Raw genomic sequence first — 23,632 nt, 5'->3', positions numbered from 1 at the left:
TTTGGACCATGATAGTTCATTGGTGATACTCTCGACCCACTCCACTACAGCCCCGTCAATGTTAATAATGGGGGCCTGTTCGGCCCGCCTTTTCCTGTAGTCCACTATCAGCTCCTTTGTCTTGCTCACATTGAGGGAGAGGTTTTTGTCCTGGCACCACACTGCCAATTCTCTGACCACCTCCCTATAGGCTCATCTAATCGTTGTCGGTGATCAGGCCTACCACTGTCGTGTCGTCAGCAAACTTAATGATGGTTGGCGTGTCGTGTTGGGCCATGCAGTTGTGGGTGAACAGGGAATACAGGAGGGGACTAAGTACACACTCCTGAGGGGCCCCAGTGTTAAGGATCAGCGTGGCAGATGTGTTATTGCCTACTCTTACCATCTGGGGGTGGCCCGTCAGGAAGTCAAGGATCCAGTTGCAGAGGGAGGTGTTCAATCCCAGAGTCCTTAGCTTAGTGATGAGCTTCGTGGGTACTATGGAATTGAACGCTGAGTTATAGTCAATGAACAGCCTTCTCACATACAGGGAGGGAAAAAGTATTTGATCCCCTGCTGATTTTGTACGTTTGCCCACTGACAAAGAAATGATCAGTCTATAATTTTAATGGTAGGTTTATTTGAACAGTGAGAGACAGAATAACAACAAAAAATCCAGAAAAACATATGTCAAAAATGTTATAAATTGATTTGCATTTTAATGAGGGAAATAAGTATTTGACACCCTCTCAATCAGAAAGATTTCTGGCTCCCAGGTGTCTTTTATACCGGTTACGAGCTGAGATTAGGAGCACACTCTTAAAGGGAGTGCTCCTAATCTCACGTTTGTTACCTTTATAAAAGACACCTGTCCACAGAAGCAATCGATCAATCCAATTCCAAACTCTCCACCATGGCCAAGACCAAAGAGCTCTCCAAGGATGTCAGGGACAAGATTGTAGACCTACACAAGGCTGGAATGGGCAACAAAACCATCGCCAAGCAGTTTGGTGAGAAGATGACAACAGTTATTCGCAAATTATTCGCAAATGGAAGAAACACAAAATAACTGTCAATCTCCCTCGGCCTGGGGCTCCCATGCAAGATCTCACCTCGTGGAGTTGCAATGATCATGAGAACGGTGAGGAAACAGCCCCGAACTACACAGGAGGATCTTGTCAATGATCTCAAGGCAGCTGGGATCATAGCCACCAAGAAAACAATTGGTAACACACTACGCCGTGAAGGACTGAAATCCTGCAGCGCTCGCAAGGTCCCCCTGCACAAGAAAGCACATATACATGCCCGTCTGAAGTTTGCCAATGAACATCTGAATGATTCAGAGGACATCTGGGTGAAAGTGTGGTCAGATGAGACCAAAATGGAGCTCTTTGGCATAAACTCAATTCGCCATGTTTGGAGGAGGAGGAATGACCCCAAGAACACCATCCCCATCGTCAAACATGGAGGTGGAAACGTTATTCTTTGGGGGTGTTTTTCTGCTAAGGGGACATGACAACTTCACCGCATCAAAGGGACGATGGACGGGGCCATGTATCGTCAAATCTCGGGTGAGAACCTCCTTCCCTCAGCCAGGGCATTGAAAATGGGTCGTGGATGGGTATTCCAGCATGACAATGACCCAAAACACACGGCCAAGGCAACAAAGGAGTGGCTCAAGAAGAAGCACATTAAGGTCCTGGAGTGGCCTAGCCAGTCTCCAGACCTTAATCCCGTAGAAAATCTGTGGAGGGAGTTGAATGTTTGAGTTGCCAATCGTCAGCCTCGAAACCTTAATGACTTGGAGAAGATCTGCAAAGAGGAGTGGTACAAAATCCCTCCTGAGATGTGTGCAAACCTGTTGGCCAACTACAAGAAACGTCTGACCTCTGTGATTGCCAACAAGGGTTTTGCCACCAAGTACTAAGTAATGTTTGGCAGAGGGGTCAAATACCTATTTCCCTCATTAAAATGCAAATCAATTTATAACATTTTTGAAATGCGTTTTTCTGGATTTTTTAAATGTTATTCTGTCTCTCACAGTTCAAATAAACCTACCATTAAAATGATAGACTGATAATTTCTTTGTCAGTGGGCAAACATACAAAATCAGCAGGGGATCCAATACTTTTTTCCCTCACTGTAGGTGTTCCTCCAGGTGAGATATGGCAGTGTGGAGTGTGATTGAGATTGCGTCATCTGTGGATCTGTTGAGGCAGTATGCGAATTGGAGTGGGTCTAGGGTGTCGGGGAGGATGCTGTTGATTTGAGCCATGACCAGCCTTTCAAAGCACTTCATGGCTACCGACGTGAGTGCCATGGGGCGGTAATCATTTAGGCAGGTTACCATCACTTCCTTGGGCACAGGGACTATGGTGGACTGCTTGAAACATGTAGGTATCACAAACTCGGTCAGGGAGAGGTTGAAAATGTCAGTGAAGACCCTCGACAGTTGGTCCGCGCATGCTTTGAGTACACATTCTGGTAATCCATCTGTCCCAGCGGCATTGTGAATGTTAACCTTTTTAAAGGTTTTGTTCACATCGGCTACCGAGAGCGTTATCACACAGTCATCCAGAACAGCTGGTGCTCTTGTACATGCTTCAGTGTTGCTTGCCTCGAAGCGAGCATAAAAGACATTTAGCTCGTCTGGTAGGCTCGCATCACTGGGCAGCTCACGTCTGGGTTTCCCTTTGTAGTCCATAATAGTTTTCAAGCCCTGCTACATCCAACGGGCGTAAAAGCCTGTGTAGTAGGATTCAATCTTAATCCTATATTGATGCTTTGCTTGTTTGATGGTTCGTCTGAGGGCATAGCGGGATTTCTTATAAGCGTCCGGATTAGTCTCCCGCTCCTTGAAAGCGGCAGTTCTAGCCTTAAGCTCGATGCAGATGTTGCCTGTAATCCATGGCTTCTGGTTGGGATACAGTGCCTTGCGAAAGTATTCGGCCCCCTTGAACATTGCGACCTTTTGCCACATTTCAGGCTTCAAACATAAAGATATAAAACTGTATTTTTTTGTGAAGAATCAACAACAAGTGGGACACAATCATGAAGTGGAACGACATTTATTGGATATTTCAAACTTTTTTAACAAATCAAAAACTGAAAAATTGGGCGTGCAAAATTATTCAGCCCCCTTAAGTTAATACTTTGTAGCGCCACCTTTTGCTGCGATTACAGCTGTAAGTCGCTTGGGGTATGTCTCTATCAGTTTTGCACATCGAGAGACTGACATTTTTTCCCATTCCTCCTTGCAAAACAGCTCGAGCTCAGTGAGGTTGGATGGAGAGCATTTGTGAACAGCAGTTTTCAGTTCTTTCCACAGATTCTCGATTGGATTCAGGTCTGGACTTTGACTTGGCCATTCTAACACCTGGATATGTTTATTTTTGAACCATTCCATTGTAGATTTTGTTTTATGTTTTGGATCATTGTCTTGTTGGAAGACAAATCTCCGTCCCAGTCTCAGGTCTTTTGCAGACTCCATCAGGTTTTCTTCCAGAATGGTCCTGTATTTGGCTCCATCCATCTTCCTATCAATTTTAACCATCTTCCCTGTCCCTGCTGAAGAAAAGCAGGCCCAAACCATGATGCTGCCACCACCATGTTTGACAGTGGGGATGGTGTGTTCAGCTGTGTTGCTTTTACGCCAAACATAACGTTTTGCATTGTTGCCAAAAAGTTCAATTTTGGTTTCATCTGACCAGAGCACCTTCTTCCACATGTTTGGTGTGTCTCCCAGGTGGCTTGTCTCAAACTTTAAACAACACTTTTTATGGATATCTTTAAGAAATGGCTTTCTTCTTGCCACTCTTCCATAAAGGCCAGATTTGTGCAATATACTTTTGATTGTTGTCCTATGGACAGAGTCTCCCACCTCAGCTGTAGATCTCTGCAGTTCATCCAGAGTGATCATGGGCCTCTTGGCTGCATCTCTGATCAGTCTTCTCCTTGTATGAGCTGAAAGTTTAGAGGGACGGCCAGGTCTTGGTAGATTTGCAGTGGTCTGATACTCCTTCCATTTCAATATTATCGCTTGCACAGTGCTCCTTGGGATGTTTAAAGCTTGGGAAATCTTTTTGTATCCAAATCCGGCTTTAAACTTCTTCACAACAGTATCTCGGACCTGCCTGGTGTGTTCCTTGTTCTTCATGATGCTCTCTGCGCTTTTAACGGACCTCTGAGACTATCACAGTGCAGGTGCATTTATACGGAGACTTGATTACACACAGGTGGATTGTATCATCCCATCATTAGTCATTTAGGTCAACATTGGATCATTCAGAGATCCTCACTGAACTTCTGGAGAGAGTTTGCTGCACTGAAAGTGAAGGGGCTGAATAATTTTGCACGCCCAATTTTTCAGTTTTTGATTTGTTAAAAAAGTTTGAAATATCCAATAAATGTCGTTCCACTTCATGATTGTGTCCCACTTGTTGTTGATTCTTCACAAAAAAATACAGTTTTATATCTTTATGTTTGAAGCCTGAAATGTGGCAAAAGGTCGCAAAGTTCAAGGGGGCCGAATACTTTCGCAAGGCACTGTATGTACATACAGTCACTGTGGGGACGACGTCATCGATGCACTTATTGATGAAGCTGCTGACTGAGGTGGTGGATTCCTCAATGCCATTGGATTAATCCCAAAACATATTCCAGTCTGTGCTAGCGAAACAGTCCTGTAGTGTAGCATCTGCGTCATCTGGCCACTTCCGTATTGACCAAGTCACTGGTAATTCCTGCTTTAGTTTTTGCTTGTAAGCAGGAATCAGGAGGATAGAATTATGGTCAGATTTGCCAAATGGAGGGCGGGAGAGTGCTTTGTATGCATCTCTGTGCGTGGAGTAAAGTGACATGTGACATGCTGGAAAAATTTGGTAAAACTTATTTAAGTTTGCCTGCATTAAAGTTCCCGGCCACTGGGAGCACTACTTCTGGATGAGCATTTTCTTCTTTGCTTATAGCCTTATACAGTTGGTTGAGAGTGGTCTTAGTGCCAGCTTCATTTTGTGGTGGTAAATAGATGGCTACGAATAATACAGATGATAACTATCTTGGTAGATAATGTGGTCTGCAACTTCTCATAAGGGACTCTACCTCAGGCGAGCAATACCTCGAGACTTCTATAATATTAGACATCGGGCACCAGCTGTTATTGACAAAAAGACACGTCTTACCAGAGGTAGCATCTCTGTTCTGCTGTTGCATGGAAAATCCCACTAGCTCTATAATGTCCGTATCTTTGTTCAGCGACGTCTCGCTGACACATAAGATGTTACAGTTTTTAATGTCTCGGTGGTAAGATAATCTTAATAGTAGGTCATTAATTTTATTTTCCAATGATTGCACGTTAGCGGGGAAGAATGGAAGGCATTGGGAGTTTACTCGGTTGCCTCGGGATTCTCAGAAGGATCCTCGATCTGCGTCCCCTTTCCCGGCTTCATTTCTTCACGCCAAAGGCGTGGATCTGGGCCTGTTCCAGTGAAAGCAGGATATCCTTCTCATCGGACTCGTTAAAGGAAAAAGTTTCTTCCAGTCCGCGGCGAGTAATCCCTGTTCTGATGTCCAGAAGTTACTTTAGGTCATAAGAGACGGTAGCAGCAACATTATGTACACAATAAGTTAATTAATAAGTTACACAAAACGCAAAATAAAAATCAGCCATGTTCTTCGGTGCCATCATAACTACTGTTATGAATGTTTACCAGCGTGCATCCATCTGAGTGAGAGCGTCTCTCCATACTATTAAACCTCAAGCTTCCTCCCTCCCCATTCTACTTCCCTGTTCAGCATGGATACCGAAGCCTGAAAGTTTCAGAGAGTCGGAGGGAAGCCAATTCAAGCTATTTAGCCAATAAGGCAGCCAGTCAGCCAGTCATTCAGACGGCCCTGAGTGAGGCACTGTCCCAAGCTCATTAGACCTGAGAGTGTTCTCCTCTTTCAAATGGCCAATATGTTCCTGATTGGCCTGCTCAGCCTACATGGGATTAGAAAATACTTTTACCATCAGTGGCAGAAATCTACAACAACCCCCTCCCTCCCCTTCCCCCCTCTATTTATTATTATTATTTCCCCTCTTAGCACTACAATTGTCTTGGCTCCATACAGAGACATCACCTTGTTCCAGTTCGGCTCCTCTGCCATTGTTTCTACAGGCAACACCCATTCCATATTGCTAGAAGGGCAATCTATCCCCAGCTATGCTATGGAGGACGTTTTTACCTCATGTTATCAATGGTAATAAAATGTGAAAGGATGCCAAATTTCCAGATCTGATTGGTTTTGATGGCGTCTGTCTAACAAGTAGTTTTGTTTTGGTCCACAGTGACATGTGAGACAACTGTGATGAGCCCTGTAAATCCACACTCATTATCTCTGCTCTGTTGCTCTGACAGATACGTAATTGGTGATCATCTACAATGAGTCCAGGCTACCAAATGATGTTTCCATGACTCCCATCACAGAGAAACCCCTCTCTGGTTGCCAGAATCAGAGATGAATAAATGTCTGTTGATTTCTGCTTCGTTTTGCATAATTTGCACCGCAATAGAAATCACAAGCTAAATAATCTTCAATATATATATTTTTTATTATTATATAATTCTCCTTTTTTCAGGTCAACATCATAAACAAATTGTAGATATGTGCATACATTTGAATTATAAAATGAAACAAGGTAACATAAAATATGGCATTACCAACAAACACCAAAACAAAACAAAAACATGCAAAAACAATAAGAATGATACATTCCCTTTCAGTTCTCTGCTCTTCATTTTTCATTCATTTATCATTTTCCTTACATGCCTTTAATAATTTGACTGTCGCAAAATGTGTGGCTGTAGTATGTAAATGATCAAATACCCCTACCAGAGTACAATAAAAATAACAAAATTATTATTTCATACAAGAAAGCGACCAGGGTCCGTCCGGTTGACCCGTAGATTCATATAATTCTTATATTGACACTTCTTAGGGTCTGCAAGATTAGGGGAAGAGACAGCAAAAAGAGGTCCCATATGGTATAGAAATGGCCTTCCTTGTTCCTAAATATAGCACCATTGATTTATTGTTGGTGGCTGGTCTTTTATCCAGTTAAGGAGAAGGCATTTGCTTGTCACAAAGAGTCATTTTTTAAGAAGTATTGAGCTGTGCTAAGGTAAGTGAGGGCCTGTTTCCCGATAACACGCAAAACAAATAGCCATGGGTCCATTCTTCTAGAATATATGAACATATATATAATATATGTCCTCCAGCTTCATTTTGAAATTTGCCCAGAACATTTTAATTAATGGGCAAGTCCAAAACAGGCAAGCTGAATCATGATGGTCTCAATCACCATAATCCATTTATCAGATTTGTAAAGTAATTCTAGAAAATATTTTACCTCACAGAAGTGCTTGCCAAGAAGACAGTAGCTTCATCGTCTGACTGTCTTTCTCTTCTCCACAGCTCTATCAGCTCATTTCAGAGTGTGTGAACCATACTCCGACCACAAGGGGCGCTATCACTTTGGTTTCCACTGCCCTCGCCTTTCCGACAACAAGACCTACATGTTCTGCTGTCACCACAACAACACTGCCTTCAAGTACTGCTGCAACGAGACTGAGTTCCAGACGGTCATGCAGGTCAACCTGACTACCACCACAGACGGCTTCAAACACAAGTGGGTCATATTCAGGTTTTAGTAGTGAATATATAGAGTAGTACTTTTCCTTATCCGTTAGTAAGCTAATTATTGTAATTCTATGATAAGGTTTAATGTTATTATAAAATGGTACTGACACTAGCTTGAGTGAATAGCTAAAGAACATGTCAAAAGTTTATCAACAGTTTCATACTCAAGATTTAGACATTTCAAAGACTTTTGCGCAGAGAAAAAAAGCCCTGGCCTTTAAATGTTAGTGATTGATAAGCCGTTGGCTCCCTCGACAATATCCCACTCATTGACACCATTTGCCTGGTGCTCAAAGGGCACGTTGACATTGATCTTCTCCTACTGTACAGAGAGAATCACAACCAAAGTAAAAGAGCTGAAGCTTTGTTACTGAGTTTGTGAGTGGGCTGCAGGCGGATGCCATCTCTCAGCAGAGATGGATATAGTACTTGAGCGTATTGTCTTATACTATTAAAAACAAAAAATGTTGTTTTAAGTGAGAGGTTGGCACTGGCCAAAAAAGTGAATTCACATGATCACCACAATACGTACTTCACCCAGGCTCTACCAAGGTTTTCCAGCAAACAGCTTTGACCTACTACAGTAGCTCTGTTGGTCTATTGTATTTCCCAAAATGTGTAAGAAGGTTGCTTAGGATTCAAACCTTCTCAAATAGCCTAATTCCTAGAGGAGGTGCTCCCACAATAATGTTATTTGTACCGCATACAGGGTAAAGTATTGCATTCTTCCCAACCCAAACAAAATATTATCCTTTTCAAGCTTTTTATTATATGAAAGCAAGCTTTGCTTTTATACTTACAACCACCAGGCTTGATTGAGCTGTTTTGTTTTGTAGTAATGTGATGCCTGCCTGTACTTCCTTAAACTTTTATTTTAACAGTACATTCAATGAAAAATAAATGTATTTTTGGGCAAATATAAAAACAGGAGGTGGTGTGTTCGACACAGTCACTAATATAGATACTGTACAGAGGTCTATAGAGCCTGTCTGCATTCCTGATTTCTGTAACCATTAGCTTACCTGCGTAATATTAACAGAAACTCAGAACCAGTTGTTTTTTAAACATGGTCCTGTTTTATCAATTGATGTGCTGAACAGTTCATTACCTCTATCAAATTACTGTGTAGTTCAAATATATGCGTGTAATTGTATTTTAGCAATAAAGATGATGACGCTTCAATAATACACATTTACATTAGGCCTATGTCTAAAGATACGTACAGCCTAATGTCAAAAGTTTGGAAACACCTACTCATTCAAGGGTTTTTCTTTACTTTTAATATTTTCTACATTGACATCAAAACTATGAAAAAACACATATGGATCATGTAGTAACCAAAAAAGTGTTAAACAAATCCATTTAAATGTTAGATTCTTCAAAGTAGCCATCCTTTGACTTGATGACAGCTTTTTACACTCTTGCCATTCCATCAACCAGCTTCATGAGGAATGCTTTTCCAACAGTCTTGAAGGAGTTCCCATATATGCTGAGCACTGCTGCTTTTCCTTCACTCTGTGGTCCAACTCATCCCAATCCATCTTAATTGGGTTGAGGTCGGGTGATTGTGGAGGCCAGGTCATCTGATGCAGCACTCAATCACTCTCCTTCTTGGTCAAATAGCCCTTACACAGGCTGGAGGTGAGTTTTGAGTCATTGTCCTTTTGAAAAGCTAATTATAGTCCCACTAAGTGCAAACCAGAAGGGATGGCGGATCACTGCAGAATGCTTTGGTAGCCATGCTGGTTAAGCGTGCCCTAAATTTTAAATTAATCACTGACAGTGTCACCAGCAAAGCACCATCACACCTCCTCCTCCACGCTTCACGGTGGGAACCACACATGCAGAGATCATCCGTTCACCTACTCTGCGTCTCACAAAAATCTCCAAATTGGACTCCTCTGACCAAAGACAGATTTCCACCAGTCTAATGTCCATTGCTTGTGTTTCTTGGCCCAAGCAAGTCTCTTCTTATTATTGGTGTCCTTTAGTATTGGTTTCTATGCAGCAATTCGACCATGAAGGTCTGATTCACTCAGTATCTTCTGAAAAGTTGATGTTGAGATGTGTCTGTTACTTGAACTCTGTGAAGCATTTATTTGGGCTGCAATTTCTGAGGCTGGTGACTCTAATGAGCTTATCCTCTGCCGCAGAGGTAACTATGGGTCTTCCTTTCCTGTGGTGGTCCGCATGAGAGCCAGTTTCATCATAGCGCTTGATGGTTTCTGCAACTGCATTTGAAGAAACTTTCAATGTTCTTGAAATGTTCCACATTGACTGACATTCATGTCTTAAAGTAAAGTAATGATGGAATGTTGTTTCTCTTTGCTTATTTGAGCTGTTCTTGCCATAATATAGACTTGGTCTTTTACCAAATAGGGCTCTCTTCTGTATACCACCCCTACCTTGTCAAAACACAACTGATTGGCTCAAACGCATTAATAAGCAAAGAAATTAACAGGCAAACCTGTTAATTGAAACTACCTCATGAAGCTGGTTGAGAGAATGCTAAGAGTGTGTAAAGCTGCCCATATGATTCCATATGTGTTATTTCATAGGTTTGAAGACTTCACTAGTATTCTAAAATGTAGAAAATAGTAAAATACAGAAAAACCCTTGAATGAGTAGGTGTGTCCAAACTTCTGACGGGTACTGTATATATACATAATTTTAATAGCATGTCACTGTAAAGTCCATTATCCCTCTGAAGAGTATGAATTAAGCTGTTTGAATCAACCTGCCTACACATTATTGGAAATACAAAAGACCAAAAATAGCTACTGTAGTAGGTCAAAGCTGTGTGCTGGAAAACATTGGTGGAGTACGTATTGTGGTGCTCATGCAAATTTCCTTTATTTTTCTGCTTTAGACCAATGCCTACTTCTCACTTAAAACGTGGCTTTTACACTGGACATTGATTATACATTATACATTGTAATACAGTAAAACACAGCAATGAAAGTGACCAAAAAAACTAAAATATACCCTGAGCTTTCTTAAATCTCTTAGAAAAAGGACAGACCATAGCTGCAAGAAGTAGTTTGGGGGTGGTGGTGCTACAGAATTTTTTTTTGCCCCCACTGAAGGCGTCAATATCTGCTAATACAGGACTAATTAAGGCCCAGTGGGGGGGAAAAAAAATCACTAAATGTGTTTGAGCATTCACCAGCGTTTGTAACTTGAGTCTGATAAATTATCTGTACAAAACAGTTAATCTGATAATAATTGTGGAATATTAAAATACTTGTTTGATACAGTTAATGTTGGAAGGCAAATACATTTAAACTCAGTTTTACACAATTCCTGACATTTAATCCTAGTAAAAATTCCCTGTCTTTGGTCAGCTAGGATCACCGCTTTCTTTTAAGAATGTGATAATTATTTATTTCAGCTTTTATTTCTTTCATCACATTCCCAGTGGGTCAGAAGTTTACATACACTCAATGAGTATTTGGTAGCATTGCCTTTAAATTGTTTAACTGGGTCAAATGTTTCGGGTTGCCTTCCACACGCTTCCCACAATTTTGGCCCATTCATCCTGACAGAGCTGGTGTAACTAAGTCAGGTTTGTAGGCCTCCTTGCTCGCACACGCTTTTTCAGTTGTGCCCACACATTTTCTATAGGATTGAGGTCAGGGCTTTGTGATGGCCACTCCTATACCTTGACTTTGTCGTCCTTAAGCCATTTTGACACAACTTTGGCAGTATACTTGTGTTCATTATCCATTTGGAAGACCCATTTGTGACCAGGCTTTAACTGATGTCTTGAGATGTTGCTTCAATATATCCACATAATTTTCCATCCTCATGATGCCATCTATTTTGTGAAGTGCACCAGTTCCTCTTGCAGCAAAGCACCCCCACAACATGATGCTGCCACCCCCATGCTTCACAGTTGGGATAGTGTTCTTTGTCACGCAAGCCTCCCCCTTTTTCCTCCAAACATAACAATGGTCATTATGGCCAAACAGTTCTATTTTTGTTTCATCAGACCAGAGGACATTTCCCCAAAAAGTACGATCTTTGTCCCCATGTGCAGTTGCAAACCGTAGTCTGGCTTTTTTATGGCGGTTTTGGAGCAGTGGCTTCTTCCTTGCTGAGCGGCATTTCAGGTTATGTCGATATAGGACTTGTTTTACTGTGGATATAGATACTTTTGTACCTGTTTCCTCCAGCATCTTCACAAGGTCCTTTACTGTTGTTCTGGGATTGATTTGCACTTTTCGCACCAAAGTACGTTCATCTCTAGGAGACAGAACACGTCTCCTTCCTGAGCGGTATGACGGCTTCGTGGTCCCATGGTGTTTATACTTTCGTACTATTGTTTGTACGAATGAACGTGGTACCTTGAGGTGTTTGGAAATTGCTCCCAAGGATGAACCAGACTTGTGGAGGTCAGCAATTTTTTTTCTGAGGTCTTGGCTGATTTATTTTTATTTTCCCATAATGTCAAGTGAAGAGGCACTGAGTTTGAAGGTAGGCCTTGAAATACATCCACAGGTACACCTCCAATTGACTCAAATTATGTCAATTAGCCTATCAGAAGCTTCTAAAGGCATGACATCATTTTCTGGAATTGTCCAAGCTGTTTAAAGGCATAGTCAACTTAGTGTATGTAAACTTCTGACCCACTGGAATTGTGATAGATTATTTCAATTATAATTCACTCTGTCTGTAAACAATTGTTGGAAAAATTACTTGTCATGCACAAAGTAGATGTCCTAACCGATTTGCCAAAAGTATAGTTTGTTAACAAGAAATTTGTGGAATGGTTGAAAACGTGTTTTAATCAACCTAAGTGTATGTAAACTTCTGACTTCAACTGTGTATGTTTTCCAGTTTCTTGAAATACTTTGTAAATGCAACTTATTTCTACGTGAAAATTGAAATGGTTATTCGTTCCTTTTCCATTTTAGTAGACATTCTTATCTAGAGCAACTTACAGGAGTGAGGGCATACTTTTTCATACTGGTCCCCCGTGGGAATCAAACCCACAACCATAGCGTTGCAGTAGTAAAGGCCAAATTCAATATTTTATCAAATAATACAAAAATAATTACATTTGTTAGCTTAATAGAACATAGAACCACACATCCCAACGGCTTAGACTTTTAGGGGTAAAAAAAACAAGAACAAAAGAAAACAGTTGATGTATTGAAAACCGTTTCATTTTATCACACAGCTAACCAAATTACCAAGCATGCCATTTTCTTTTGACATCGGACAGGTTGCGCAAGCAAATTATCATTATGATGTGGTTTTACCTGGATGCTTCGTGTACAACCTGCCCCCCAGTTACTTTTTACTTGTGGATGGCGACTTCAGGTTTTCGTGAACACATCGAAAAGTTACTTGACTCTGTGTTGACCAGTCATCGCAAATTTGGATTATAATGACCAGAAGAACATTTTATTGACAAAGGAGCACACTGAATTAATGCGTAAGGTAAGGGCTAGAATTAGCACTGGATCTCTGGCTTGTGCATGTGTTATAAATTAGCAGCGTGGCAGTTGTTCTAAAGTTCCCAAAGTTTAGTGTATCTAACTAGCTATAATAGAAGCCAAGGAAGTTCTCTAGTTCATTTTTTGTTGCTCTGATTACACATAAGTGTCCAGGTCAGCAGTTTACTTCAGTTTACTTCTTTATGAAAAACCTTGGCAGGGTCGTGTTTCAGAGGACGCATGGCTCTCGACTTTCGCCTCTCCCGATTCCGTATGAAAAAGGGGTAAAAGTACACACAAAAAATACAAAATAAGGTCACCTTATGTGCAATGTAACCTCGTTTTAATTGGACGTCTAGAATTTGAGCTAGGTTTGGGGGAAAATTTGTCTAATGACCATATGATGCTAATGGCACGTCAAACGTCCGGTATAGTGGTTCTTAGTAGAGAGATAACGTAAACTCACATAAACTCGTACATCGCCTTGGTCCCTACAATTGACCTTATTTTAGCGTCCCAAAAACGTAATACTTCCAGATCATCTGTAATGTCAATACCATTGTAAAGCACAATTTCTCCCCTTTCCAACAGAATCAATTACATGACCTAAACGCTGCCCGTTTCTGCATAATTCAAGCAGGCAATGAACCCCGTCGGGTCTTTTTAAAAATGGCGGGTGGGGAAGCAAAACTAATGTGTGATAGTGAGAAGGAGGGATGTTGTGTGGGAAAATAGCTTTTTTCACCCGATCTGTCCTACTTTATCACCTTATCGCCTCTAAAATGTAAATAAAACACTATAAAGAGTTTATATAATGTATCATTACATACCTATTTGAAGGTTTGTGTCGAATTTGAATCGGGTTGTTAGGGCGGTGCTAAAGTGATCTTAGAAGTAAACAGCGGCTTTGAGAATGATGATCGCATCCCCCCTTACCCCCGTCACTGTCCATTTTTTGTTTTTAAACGATGAGAGAAGTGCTACCCCTGGTGGAGAGAGATTGTAAGACAGAAATAGTTTCTTTATGCGTGCTGTACGTTACGTTTTTTTTCAACTTTTCTCCAATACTATGGAGCCATTACCATGTCGATCAACACTTGAATAGAAACCTAGTTCACACCCTGATTTTGAAGTCAACACAGTCGCTACAGTCCCATTAGTTTTCTTTGTAGTGGTGCGGTTGTTGCGGTTATGCACATTTGTACGGAATGGGGTGAGTTAACGTTATTTGGTTTACATATGATGGTAGGGCGATTTGATTTTAACATTGAGCTTCAACCAATGCGTACTATATATAATATACTACAACACACTACACTAATCTAAGTAGACACACTAACATAGATAGACTTGAAGACAAATCTCTATGGAGACCGACAGCTCTGTTTGCAGCAATCGAGTGGAACTCAGGAAGAGAAGAGACATCCCGTAGTGTGTATAGGAGCACCGTATGAGGACACTGACAGACAGAAACACAGACTCTGTCAGAGCTCTCTCTCTCTCTTATTCTGTCTGTCTCTCCTCTAATACCCTGTCAGCGGGGTGCTCTCTGAGACCAGTTACACATTCCCTTCGGCAGGCCAGGATATTTCATCTAGTGGCTGATGGGAGGCCATTTCCACCTCCTCCCCTCTGGACTGCAGAGTTGAAGTGGTGATATTTACCATTGGCCTCAGATTAAACTGGTCATAGATCTGTGTCTGGGACTCTGAGCATCATGGCTAAAGTGTTACGGGCATGAGAGTGTTAATAGGCTATTCTATTACTGCGGACAGTGATTGGACCAGTCACTGGGATTAGCAAATTATTACTTTATGTGTATCTGTTAGGAAATTCTTAGTGTCTGTGTCATGATCAGTCTCAGCTATTTGTCCTTTCATTTTGGCTTGTTTAACGTTGTCTGACATTTGTTTCTGATGGCTGTCCAAACAGTTAGGTTTGCTTACTCTAAGGTTAAATCAAATGCACTGCTGGAAGGATGCCCTGCTGCTCTTAAATAGACAAATGTACACATCACCACAGACTAAACCATGCAAACAGCTATATGTCAGCTATATGTCACACAGGCACAAGGGGAGGTGAGGAGAGGTAAACATGGTTTTCATATGGGTTTGAGTGCAGTTGCAAAGCAAGTACAACGATAGAATCATTCTAAATGTTTTTGTGAAATATCCACAACACCATCCAAGGAAATGTTTGGAAAAGCCCATTATTCATTAGTCTCCCCAAAATAAGGAATGGTGTTCCCTCCAAATAATCACTCTCACTTGAAAGCAGTAATATAATAATATTATCCTCTGTCTCATTCTCTTTCAGGGTCAGAGAGATAATTTAAAGCTGACTGATGCTGAGTTCTGAACTCTGATAGGACCCAATCCACTTCCTGGGTAGTCATTTCTCTAATGCACAGCTCTGTTCCATAAAAATAAAAACGTATAAAGAAATATATTACAAGTGTCGTTCACAACGCTGTTCATCAAGGTATTATCACGCTTTAAGGTATGACCGAGGTGCAGACAGTGTTGAAGAAACTAAAGTTTATTCTTTAAAACAGGGGCAGGCAAACAGGTCAAGGCAGGTAGGGGTCAATAATTCAGAGAGGGTGTAAGGCACCGGAACAGCAGGCGGGTCAGGGTCAGGTCAGGTAGGGGTCAATAATCCAGAGAGGGTGTAAGGCACTGGAACAGCAGGCGGGTCAGGGTCAGGTCAGGTAGGGGTCAATAATCCAGAGAGGGTGTAAGGCACTGGAACAGCAGGCGGCTCAGGGTCAGGTCAGGTAGGGGTCAATAATCCAGAGAGGGTGTAAGCCACTGGAACAGCAGGCGGGTCAGGGTCAGGTCAGGTAGGGGTCAATAATCCAGAGAGGGTGTAAGGCACTGGAACAGCAGGCAGGCTCAGTGTCAGGCAGGAAAGGTAAAAAACAGGAAACTAGAAAACAGGAACTATAGGAAAGACAGGAGCAAGGGAAAACGCTGGTAGGTTTGAACAAACAAAACAAATTGGCAGAAAACACAGGTATAAGTACTGTGGGGATAATGGGGAAGATGGGTGACACCTGAAGGGGGGTGGAGACAAGCACAAGGACAGGTGAAACAGATCAGGGCGTGACAGATATACTGTAATTGGAAACTATTTGCAGACATTTACCATACAGGTGATTTATGGAGCGGAGCGTGAATCTGAAGAAGGTGCTAATGTGGACCCCACAAATCCTTATGGAGTGTGAAATGCATTAATAAATGTGTTGGGATGAAAAACTGGGACCAACGTTTTGAAAAGAGAGATTTATTAAGATGGATAGGCAATTAGAATCACCCTTTACAGCTCAGGAACACTTTCTTAAACATAATATATGTTTACCAAAAATCTGCTTAAAATGCATACAAAAAAGGGGAATACATTCTCACTTTCTCTATTTCCCCTATCGCTCCTCTACAGTAACTACACAGCCCTGGTGGGAGTGTGGATCTATGGCTTCTTCGTCATGGTGCTGCTAGCCCTGGACTTCCTCTACTACTCGGCCATGAACTATGAGCTGTGTCGGGTTTACCTGGAGAAGTGGGGTCTGGGTGGGCGCTGGCTGAAGAAAGCCAGGAGCCAGTGGCACCAGCCAGTCCCAGGAGAGGAGACTGAGACCCAGGCACAGACCCAGGGTCACCCCATGGCCCTCAGCCACCAGCAGCCCAGACACAGCCTCAGAGGAGAGGACCAGAGCCCCACGAACCCTAGCACGCCCCCACCGTCTGGTGAGTCACTCTGTTGCCAGCATTCAGTGGATGTCCACTCAGACTCATTGTGCATTATATACATGTCTACACTATTACATTGTACTGTATGGACTAGAGGTCGACTGATTAATCGGAATGGCCAATTTTTTATTTTTACACCTTTATTTATTTAACTAGGCAAGTCAGTTAAGAACACATTCTAATTTTCAATGACGGCCTAGGAACGGTGGGTTAACTGCCTTGTTCAGGGGCAGAATGACAGATTTTTACCTTGTCAGCTCAGGGATTCAATCTTGCAACCTTATGGTTAACTAGTCCAACGTCCTAACCACCTGCCTTACATTGCACTCCACGAGGAGCCTGCCTGTTACGCAAATGCAGTAAGAAGCCAAGGTAAGTTGCTAGCTAGCATTAAACTTATCTTATAAAAAACAATCAATCAATCATAATCACTATTAACTACACATGGTTGATGATATTACTAGTTTATCTAGCGTGTCCTGCGTTGCATATAATCGATGCAGTGCGCATTCGTGAAAAAGGACTGTCGTTGCTCCAACGTGAACCTAACTATAAACATCAATGACTTTCTTAAAATCAACACACAAGTATATATTTTTAAACCTGCATATTTAGTTAATATTGCCTGCTAACATGAATGTATTTTAACTAGGGAAATTGTGTCACTTCTCTTGCAACAGAGTCAGGGTATATGCAGCAGTTTGGGCCGCCTGGCTCGTTGCGAACTGTGTGAAGACTATTTCTTCCTAACAAAGACAGCCAACTTCGCCAAACAGGGATGATTTAACAAAAGCGCATTTGCGAAAAAAGCACAATCGTTGCACGACTGTACCTAACCATAAACATCAATGCCTTTCTTAAAATCAATACACAGAAGTATATATTTTTAAACCTGCATATTTAGCTAAAAGAAATCCAGGTTAGCAGGCAATATTAACCAGGTGAAATTGTGTCACTTCTCTTGCGTTCATTGCACGCAGAGTCAGGGTATATGCAACAGTTTGGGCCGCCTAGCTCATTGCAAAATAATTTGCCAGAATTTTACGTAATTATGACATAACATTGAAGGTTGTGCAATGTAACAGGAATATTTAGACTTATGGATGCCACCCGTTAGATAAAATACAGAACGGTTCCGTATTTCACTGAAATAATAAATGTTTTGTTTTCGAGATTATAGTTTCCGGATTCGACCATATTAATGACCTAAGGCTCGTATTTCTGTGTGTTATTATGTTTGAATTAAGACTGATTTGATAGAGCAGTCCGACTGAGCGATGGTAGGCACCAGCAGGCTCATAAGCATTCATTCAAACAGCACTTTCGTGTGTTTTGCCAGCATCTCTTCGCAATGCTTCAAGCATTGAGCTGTTTATGACTTCAAGCCTATCAACTCCCGAGATTAGGCTGGTGTAACCGATGTTAAATGGCTAGTTAGTTAGCGGGTTGCGCGCTAATAGCGTTTCAAACTTCACTCGCTCTGAGACTTGCTCTGCATGGGTAACGCTGCTTCGAGGGTGGCTGTTGTCGATGTGTTCCTGGTTCGAGCCCAGGTAGGAGCGAGGAGAGGGACGGAAGCTATACTGTTACACTGGCAATACTAAAGTGCCTATAAGAACATCCAATAGTCAAAGGTATATGAAATACAAATCGTATAGAGAGAAATAGTCCTATAACACCTATAATAACTACAACCTAAAACTTCTTACCTGGAAATATTGAAGACTCGTGTTAAAAGGAACCACCAGCTTTCATATGTTCTCATGTTCTGAGCAAGGAACTTAAACGTTAGCTTTCTTACATGGCACATATTGAACTTTTACTTTCTTCTCCAACACTTTGTTTTTGCATTATTTAAACCAAATTGAACATGTTTCATAATTTTTTTGAGGCTAAATAGATTTTATTGATGTATTATATTAAGTTAAAATAAGTGTTAATTCAGTATTGTTGTAATTGTCATTATTAAAAATGTAAAAAAATTAATTGGTTGATTAATCGGTATCGGCTTGTTTTGGTCCTCCAATAATCGGTATTGGTATCAGCGTTGAAAAATCATAATCGGTTGACCTCTAGTATGGACATAGAGTTGTCAGGGTCAGGACACCAACACATTCAAATGTTTCTGTGTTATTTTGCTGGAAGGCATAGATGGGGCAGAGAGGACAATTGCTGATGATCTCATTCTGAACAGCAAAAGCACGAGGGAGCCTATCACATTCTCCCTCGGGGTTCATCACCTTACGTTGTCTCATCCTCATTATGTCTCGTAGAACGGTACGATGTTGCTAAGGGAAAGTTACCATAGCAGACCATCAGAGCAACATGTCTCCATAAGGAGAGGTTTGGTATCTCCAGCAGCAGTCCTTCCTCCCCCATCAGCTGCGTAGGCTGACAGGGAATCTGAACCACTGAGCATCCCCACACACTCACGTACTCACCTGCTGTAACCTTTCCCGCAAACACACACGCATATATAAACGTACACACACACACACACACATATATAGACCTACACACACACACACACACACACACACACACACACACACACACACACACACACACACACACACACACACACACACACACTCACACACTCACACACTCACACACACACACACACAACACATTCACACAGACAGACACACACGCTTGGGCCAGCTCTTCCCACACACACTCCTATGCTCTCTCCATTTCTCCCCCCACACACACGCAAGGACCTGCTCGATACCATACACTTGCCCAACATGCCCCTTCAGTCACTCGCACCACTCGGAGAGAGGAGAAAAGTGAGAGACAACTAAATACTGTAGTACCTTTGGGACACACATCAAGCCTTGACACACATATCTATCATCAAAGCATTCAAAGAACAGCTGGATCAAACACTGTCAGAACAAACTAAATCTTTGGCTAAAAAAGTAAATTATTCAATTATTCAAACCGATCTCTGTCTCAGATGTTCTCTAGAGGTCCAGGAGATGGCTTATAGATAGACAGACAGACCTTACGTTACCTTACCTTACCTTACCTTACCTACCTCTGGGCCAAGCCATCTCTCTGACTGTCTATGATAACTTAATGAGGGCAGGAATATGACAAATGGGTTTGTGGCCGTGCCAGACCATGACAGCCAGATTCTGACAAAGACAGAGGAGCTTGGCAGTGGAAGGGGATCCTGGGGCTATTTTAGTGGTGAATACCTAATGCCTAACTACCACTGGGACATGTCCACAGAGACACATGTCCATAGCACTTGTCGTATTGATGAATATATGCCTAATTAGAACCTGCCATGATCGAGGAGTTCAGATACTATCTGTCCTAGTGGTGAATACATGCTTTAAAGCCCCCATGCAGTCTTTTTTCATAATCATAATTATCATAATTTTCACAATTTCAGAGTGTTATATCAACCTCATGGTGTGGAAATATAAAAACAAATAAAACAGGAAAATCAAGTTGTTAACAGCACTGCCCCTTTAACTACAACATTAGACGTCGGTTCAGTCTGAGAAGCCTCATCAACTTCAACCAGGGCTACTTGACCCCTACAGGCAACAGCCCAACTTCAGACAAATCATGGGGTCTTTGAAAGTGGATCAGAATTGGGTCAGGAATAAGGTGTTGTGATGGATGATTGACAGTCAGTGCTTTGCGTTGTGACTCCATAAGGTTGGTGTAGATTGCGTTGAGTTCTTTAACTTCACTATGAGCTTGTTCTGAATATTTTATCTATTTTATTTTGTCATTTGGGCTCCCGAGTGGCGCAGCGGTCTAAGGCACTGCATCTCAGTGCTAGAGGTTTGTGTGTGAGGCTGGGCTGTGATTGGGAGTCCCATAGGGCGGCGCATATTTGGCCCAGCGTCGTCCAGGTTAGGGTTTGGTCGGGGTAGGTGTCATAATAAATAAAAATTGGTTCTTAACTGACTTTCCTAGTTAAATAAAGGCGAAATAAAAAACAAATGGAGACCAGGCTTACTCTGGCTTTGCTTTCTGTAAACATTCATTAGTATGATATTTTCATAATAATGTACAAAGTTATGAATGAAAAATTATGCTCTCTTCCAAATGACAAAAAAACATTGAGATGACAGAGAACAAAGGCTCCGTTCAATCAAAAGCTGTTTTTCTGGGATGAGGTTAAAATAACATTCCTATTGTCTTACACTGAAAACTCTATGACCAGTTGTGACTGAATAGCTTCCAGAATTTGTTGCCCAAACAACACGTCGTCATCATCAGATGGCCCTGAGTTCAGTTGCGAGGGACAGAGCTGTATCCCCAGGGTCAGGGAGGATGATGGGTGATGGCTGAGAATTAGACTTGTACTTAGACATATGTTTGTTGGTTGGAGTCTCAGAACTGGGGCATCTCCAATACTTTTTAAAGTACAAGTATCAGATCATTTCGCTGTATCTACTTCCTCTTGTGGAGGAATTGCAGCCTGGCAAATGAATGAGTGGGAACACTGTTTGCCATAAGGCTACTTGAGAAGGCTGATATGTGTGCACAGCCTTAGATCTGTTACGGGCTCTGTGTAGGCGGCCTGGGAATCTGATATTACTTTCTCTCCGTGGATAAATGCCCATTATAAAAAAAAAATCTGCTTAAACAAATACAGACGGCTTAACCAGGTACTGTGTGTTCTGGCTAAAGAGAAGAGACAACACGCATTGATCAGGAAAAGGAAAAAACAGCCATGTATTTACAGTAATCCGGTGGGTCCAATATAGATAACAGACAATGAATCCCCTTGTTTAAGTTTAACAAAGAATATGAAAAGTGGGATCGTGGCAGTATCAAGTACGCCATGATTGATAAGAAGCTGTGGCTTCTTAATTAGCTTTCTTTGCCAATTTATGCACGGAGAGCACATGAGCACATGGGCACATTTTTGACATTGTGGTCCACTGGACACCTGGTAGCAAGCATTTCCACGGCAGTAAACACAGCTGTTCCTGGAAGCTCCGAGCACCACACAATAAAAACACTCGTCGCACAGGAATGAAACGGGATGTCCGACTGACGGTTACAAAGTCTCAGGTCGGGTTAAAACGTCTGATTATTAAGGCCAGCTCTCTCTGCCCAGGGGCGGGGTGATACCTCCGAACTCTCTCGATACCCTCTTCGACCCATGTCTGATGGACGCCGGACCAGAGGTCCTGGAATCAGTTTTTTTTGATGTAGGCAGCCTTCTCTTCTCTATTATTACTGGTGCACTTCACATGCCCGTGCTAATACAAACTTAGATTCTTCAGAGCATCGTAACAAAAGAGCTGAAATCCAATATCGTTTAATTCAGGTTTGACAACACAGTAAGAGACGATATGACTGCTAAGGGTTTGGTGTGTAATGTGTCATATATTTTAAAAAAAACGAAAACTCCATTCCCCCTCTACAGTATGTTTGTTGATGGAATTAACAATACATGAGTGTATGCTGATTTGATGAGTGAGGATGTGCCAGCTACACGAGCATTGACAGTGTGAAAACAGTGTAGGCAGCCAGCAACATTACATATCATATTAATACTGCATGGTGAAGATCTATCTCTACGGTGATCAACGCCAGGACAACTTGGCATCAGATCACAGCAACGTGGCCAAGCGCTATATACTACACCACCCACCTCCTGGGTGGTGCCTGCCTGCCCACCTGGCTGCTTCAAGAGGCCTGCACAGGTCAGCCAACCAGAGTGGTCCAAACAAGGTTGCATCTGTCATCACATTTACAGGCCCTGACTCAGAGCTGAGCCATCTGCTTGGTTGTCACCTAACAGCCATTTCCAGTCAGGTCTCTGTGACTGAGATATCATATTGGCAAGTCTGTCGCCTGGCAAATGGAGACTGGTTTATGATTCATCAGATGGTCAATGTCTGGTACATTGCTTTGATTGTACTTGACCATATGGCAGAATACACACCTACACCCACCTCACTTACAGTACCCATCTGCTTGCCAGTCTGCCAGAGCAGTGAGTGACACAATAATATCACACAGATACCACTCACTCATGCCAGATTCTTCCAGAAATATGCTTGATAGCTTCAAACAGCTTTCAAGTTCTTTTTTTTGTCCACAAGTGTCGTGATCAATGCTTGCGTCTATTTCCTGCATATTCACACATTATCTTTGAACCACGACTTTAGCTGAAGTGTTTTGTGTGGTAATGACTGAGTAGTGAATAATTAAATCAAGTGAATGCTGTCCTGTGTTTGCAGGGTTGGGGAGTAACTGATTAAATGTAATTAGTTACATGTAATCTGGTTACAAAAAAACTATCTGTAATCAGTTACGTTACCAGCAAAAATATTGTAATATTGAAAACTACATTATTACTTCTTGGAATACTTTTAAAGTCAGAAAGGATGTTTGCGAGGAAAGAATGCATAATGACACCTTTCTGTTTACCCAGTGACATTCAATTCAGCATTGGAAAAAAGCATACGTTTAATAGTTTGTTCCACCTGAGCGAGTCTGACCACAAGTCACAGACCACTATGACGACACACCAAATACACTTGATGGATCTTTTTTGTCCTCTTCTTCTAATGGCTCTTAAGGGGAAAGTAATCCAAAAACAACTGAAAGTAATCCGATTATTTTGAGTTGGTAATAGTGACTGTAATGGATTACATTTAGAAGGTAACCTACCTTTCCCTGTGCCTGTGTGTGTGTGTAGAGCAGCATGTCCAGGCCCTGTCCAATTAGAGAGTATCACTCTCCATATGGTGGCCTAATTTACATTTAAAAAATGCACAACACAACACAGCCTGG

At 41.8% G+C, this 23,632-nt stretch overlaps 1 protein-coding gene across 1 annotated transcript in view; it reads left to right on the top strand.

Annotated features, from left to right (window-relative positions):
• The window catches only part of shisal1b (shisa like 1b), a 74,813-nt gene that overhangs the window by 47,917 nt on the left and 3,264 nt on the right, over window positions 1-23,632 (top strand). Inside the window, exons 3-4 of the mRNA XM_021567916.3 lie at window positions 7,435-7,648; window positions 16,539-16,846. Of these exons, the coding sequence (XP_021423591.2) occupies window positions 7,435-7,648; window positions 16,539-16,846 (522 nt within the window). The remainder of the gene's footprint in view (window positions 1-7,434; window positions 7,649-16,538; window positions 16,847-23,632) is intronic.

Source organism: Oncorhynchus mykiss, chromosome 2 (genome assembly GCF_057628025.1).
Source record: "Oncorhynchus mykiss isolate SJ-2025 chromosome 2, ASM5762802v1, whole genome shotgun sequence".
Lineage (NCBI taxonomy): Eukaryota > Metazoa > Chordata > Actinopteri > Salmoniformes > Salmonidae > Oncorhynchus > Oncorhynchus mykiss.
The sequence above is the reverse complement of the archived record's forward strand: the minus strand, read 5'-3'. Positions and strand labels throughout refer to the sequence as shown.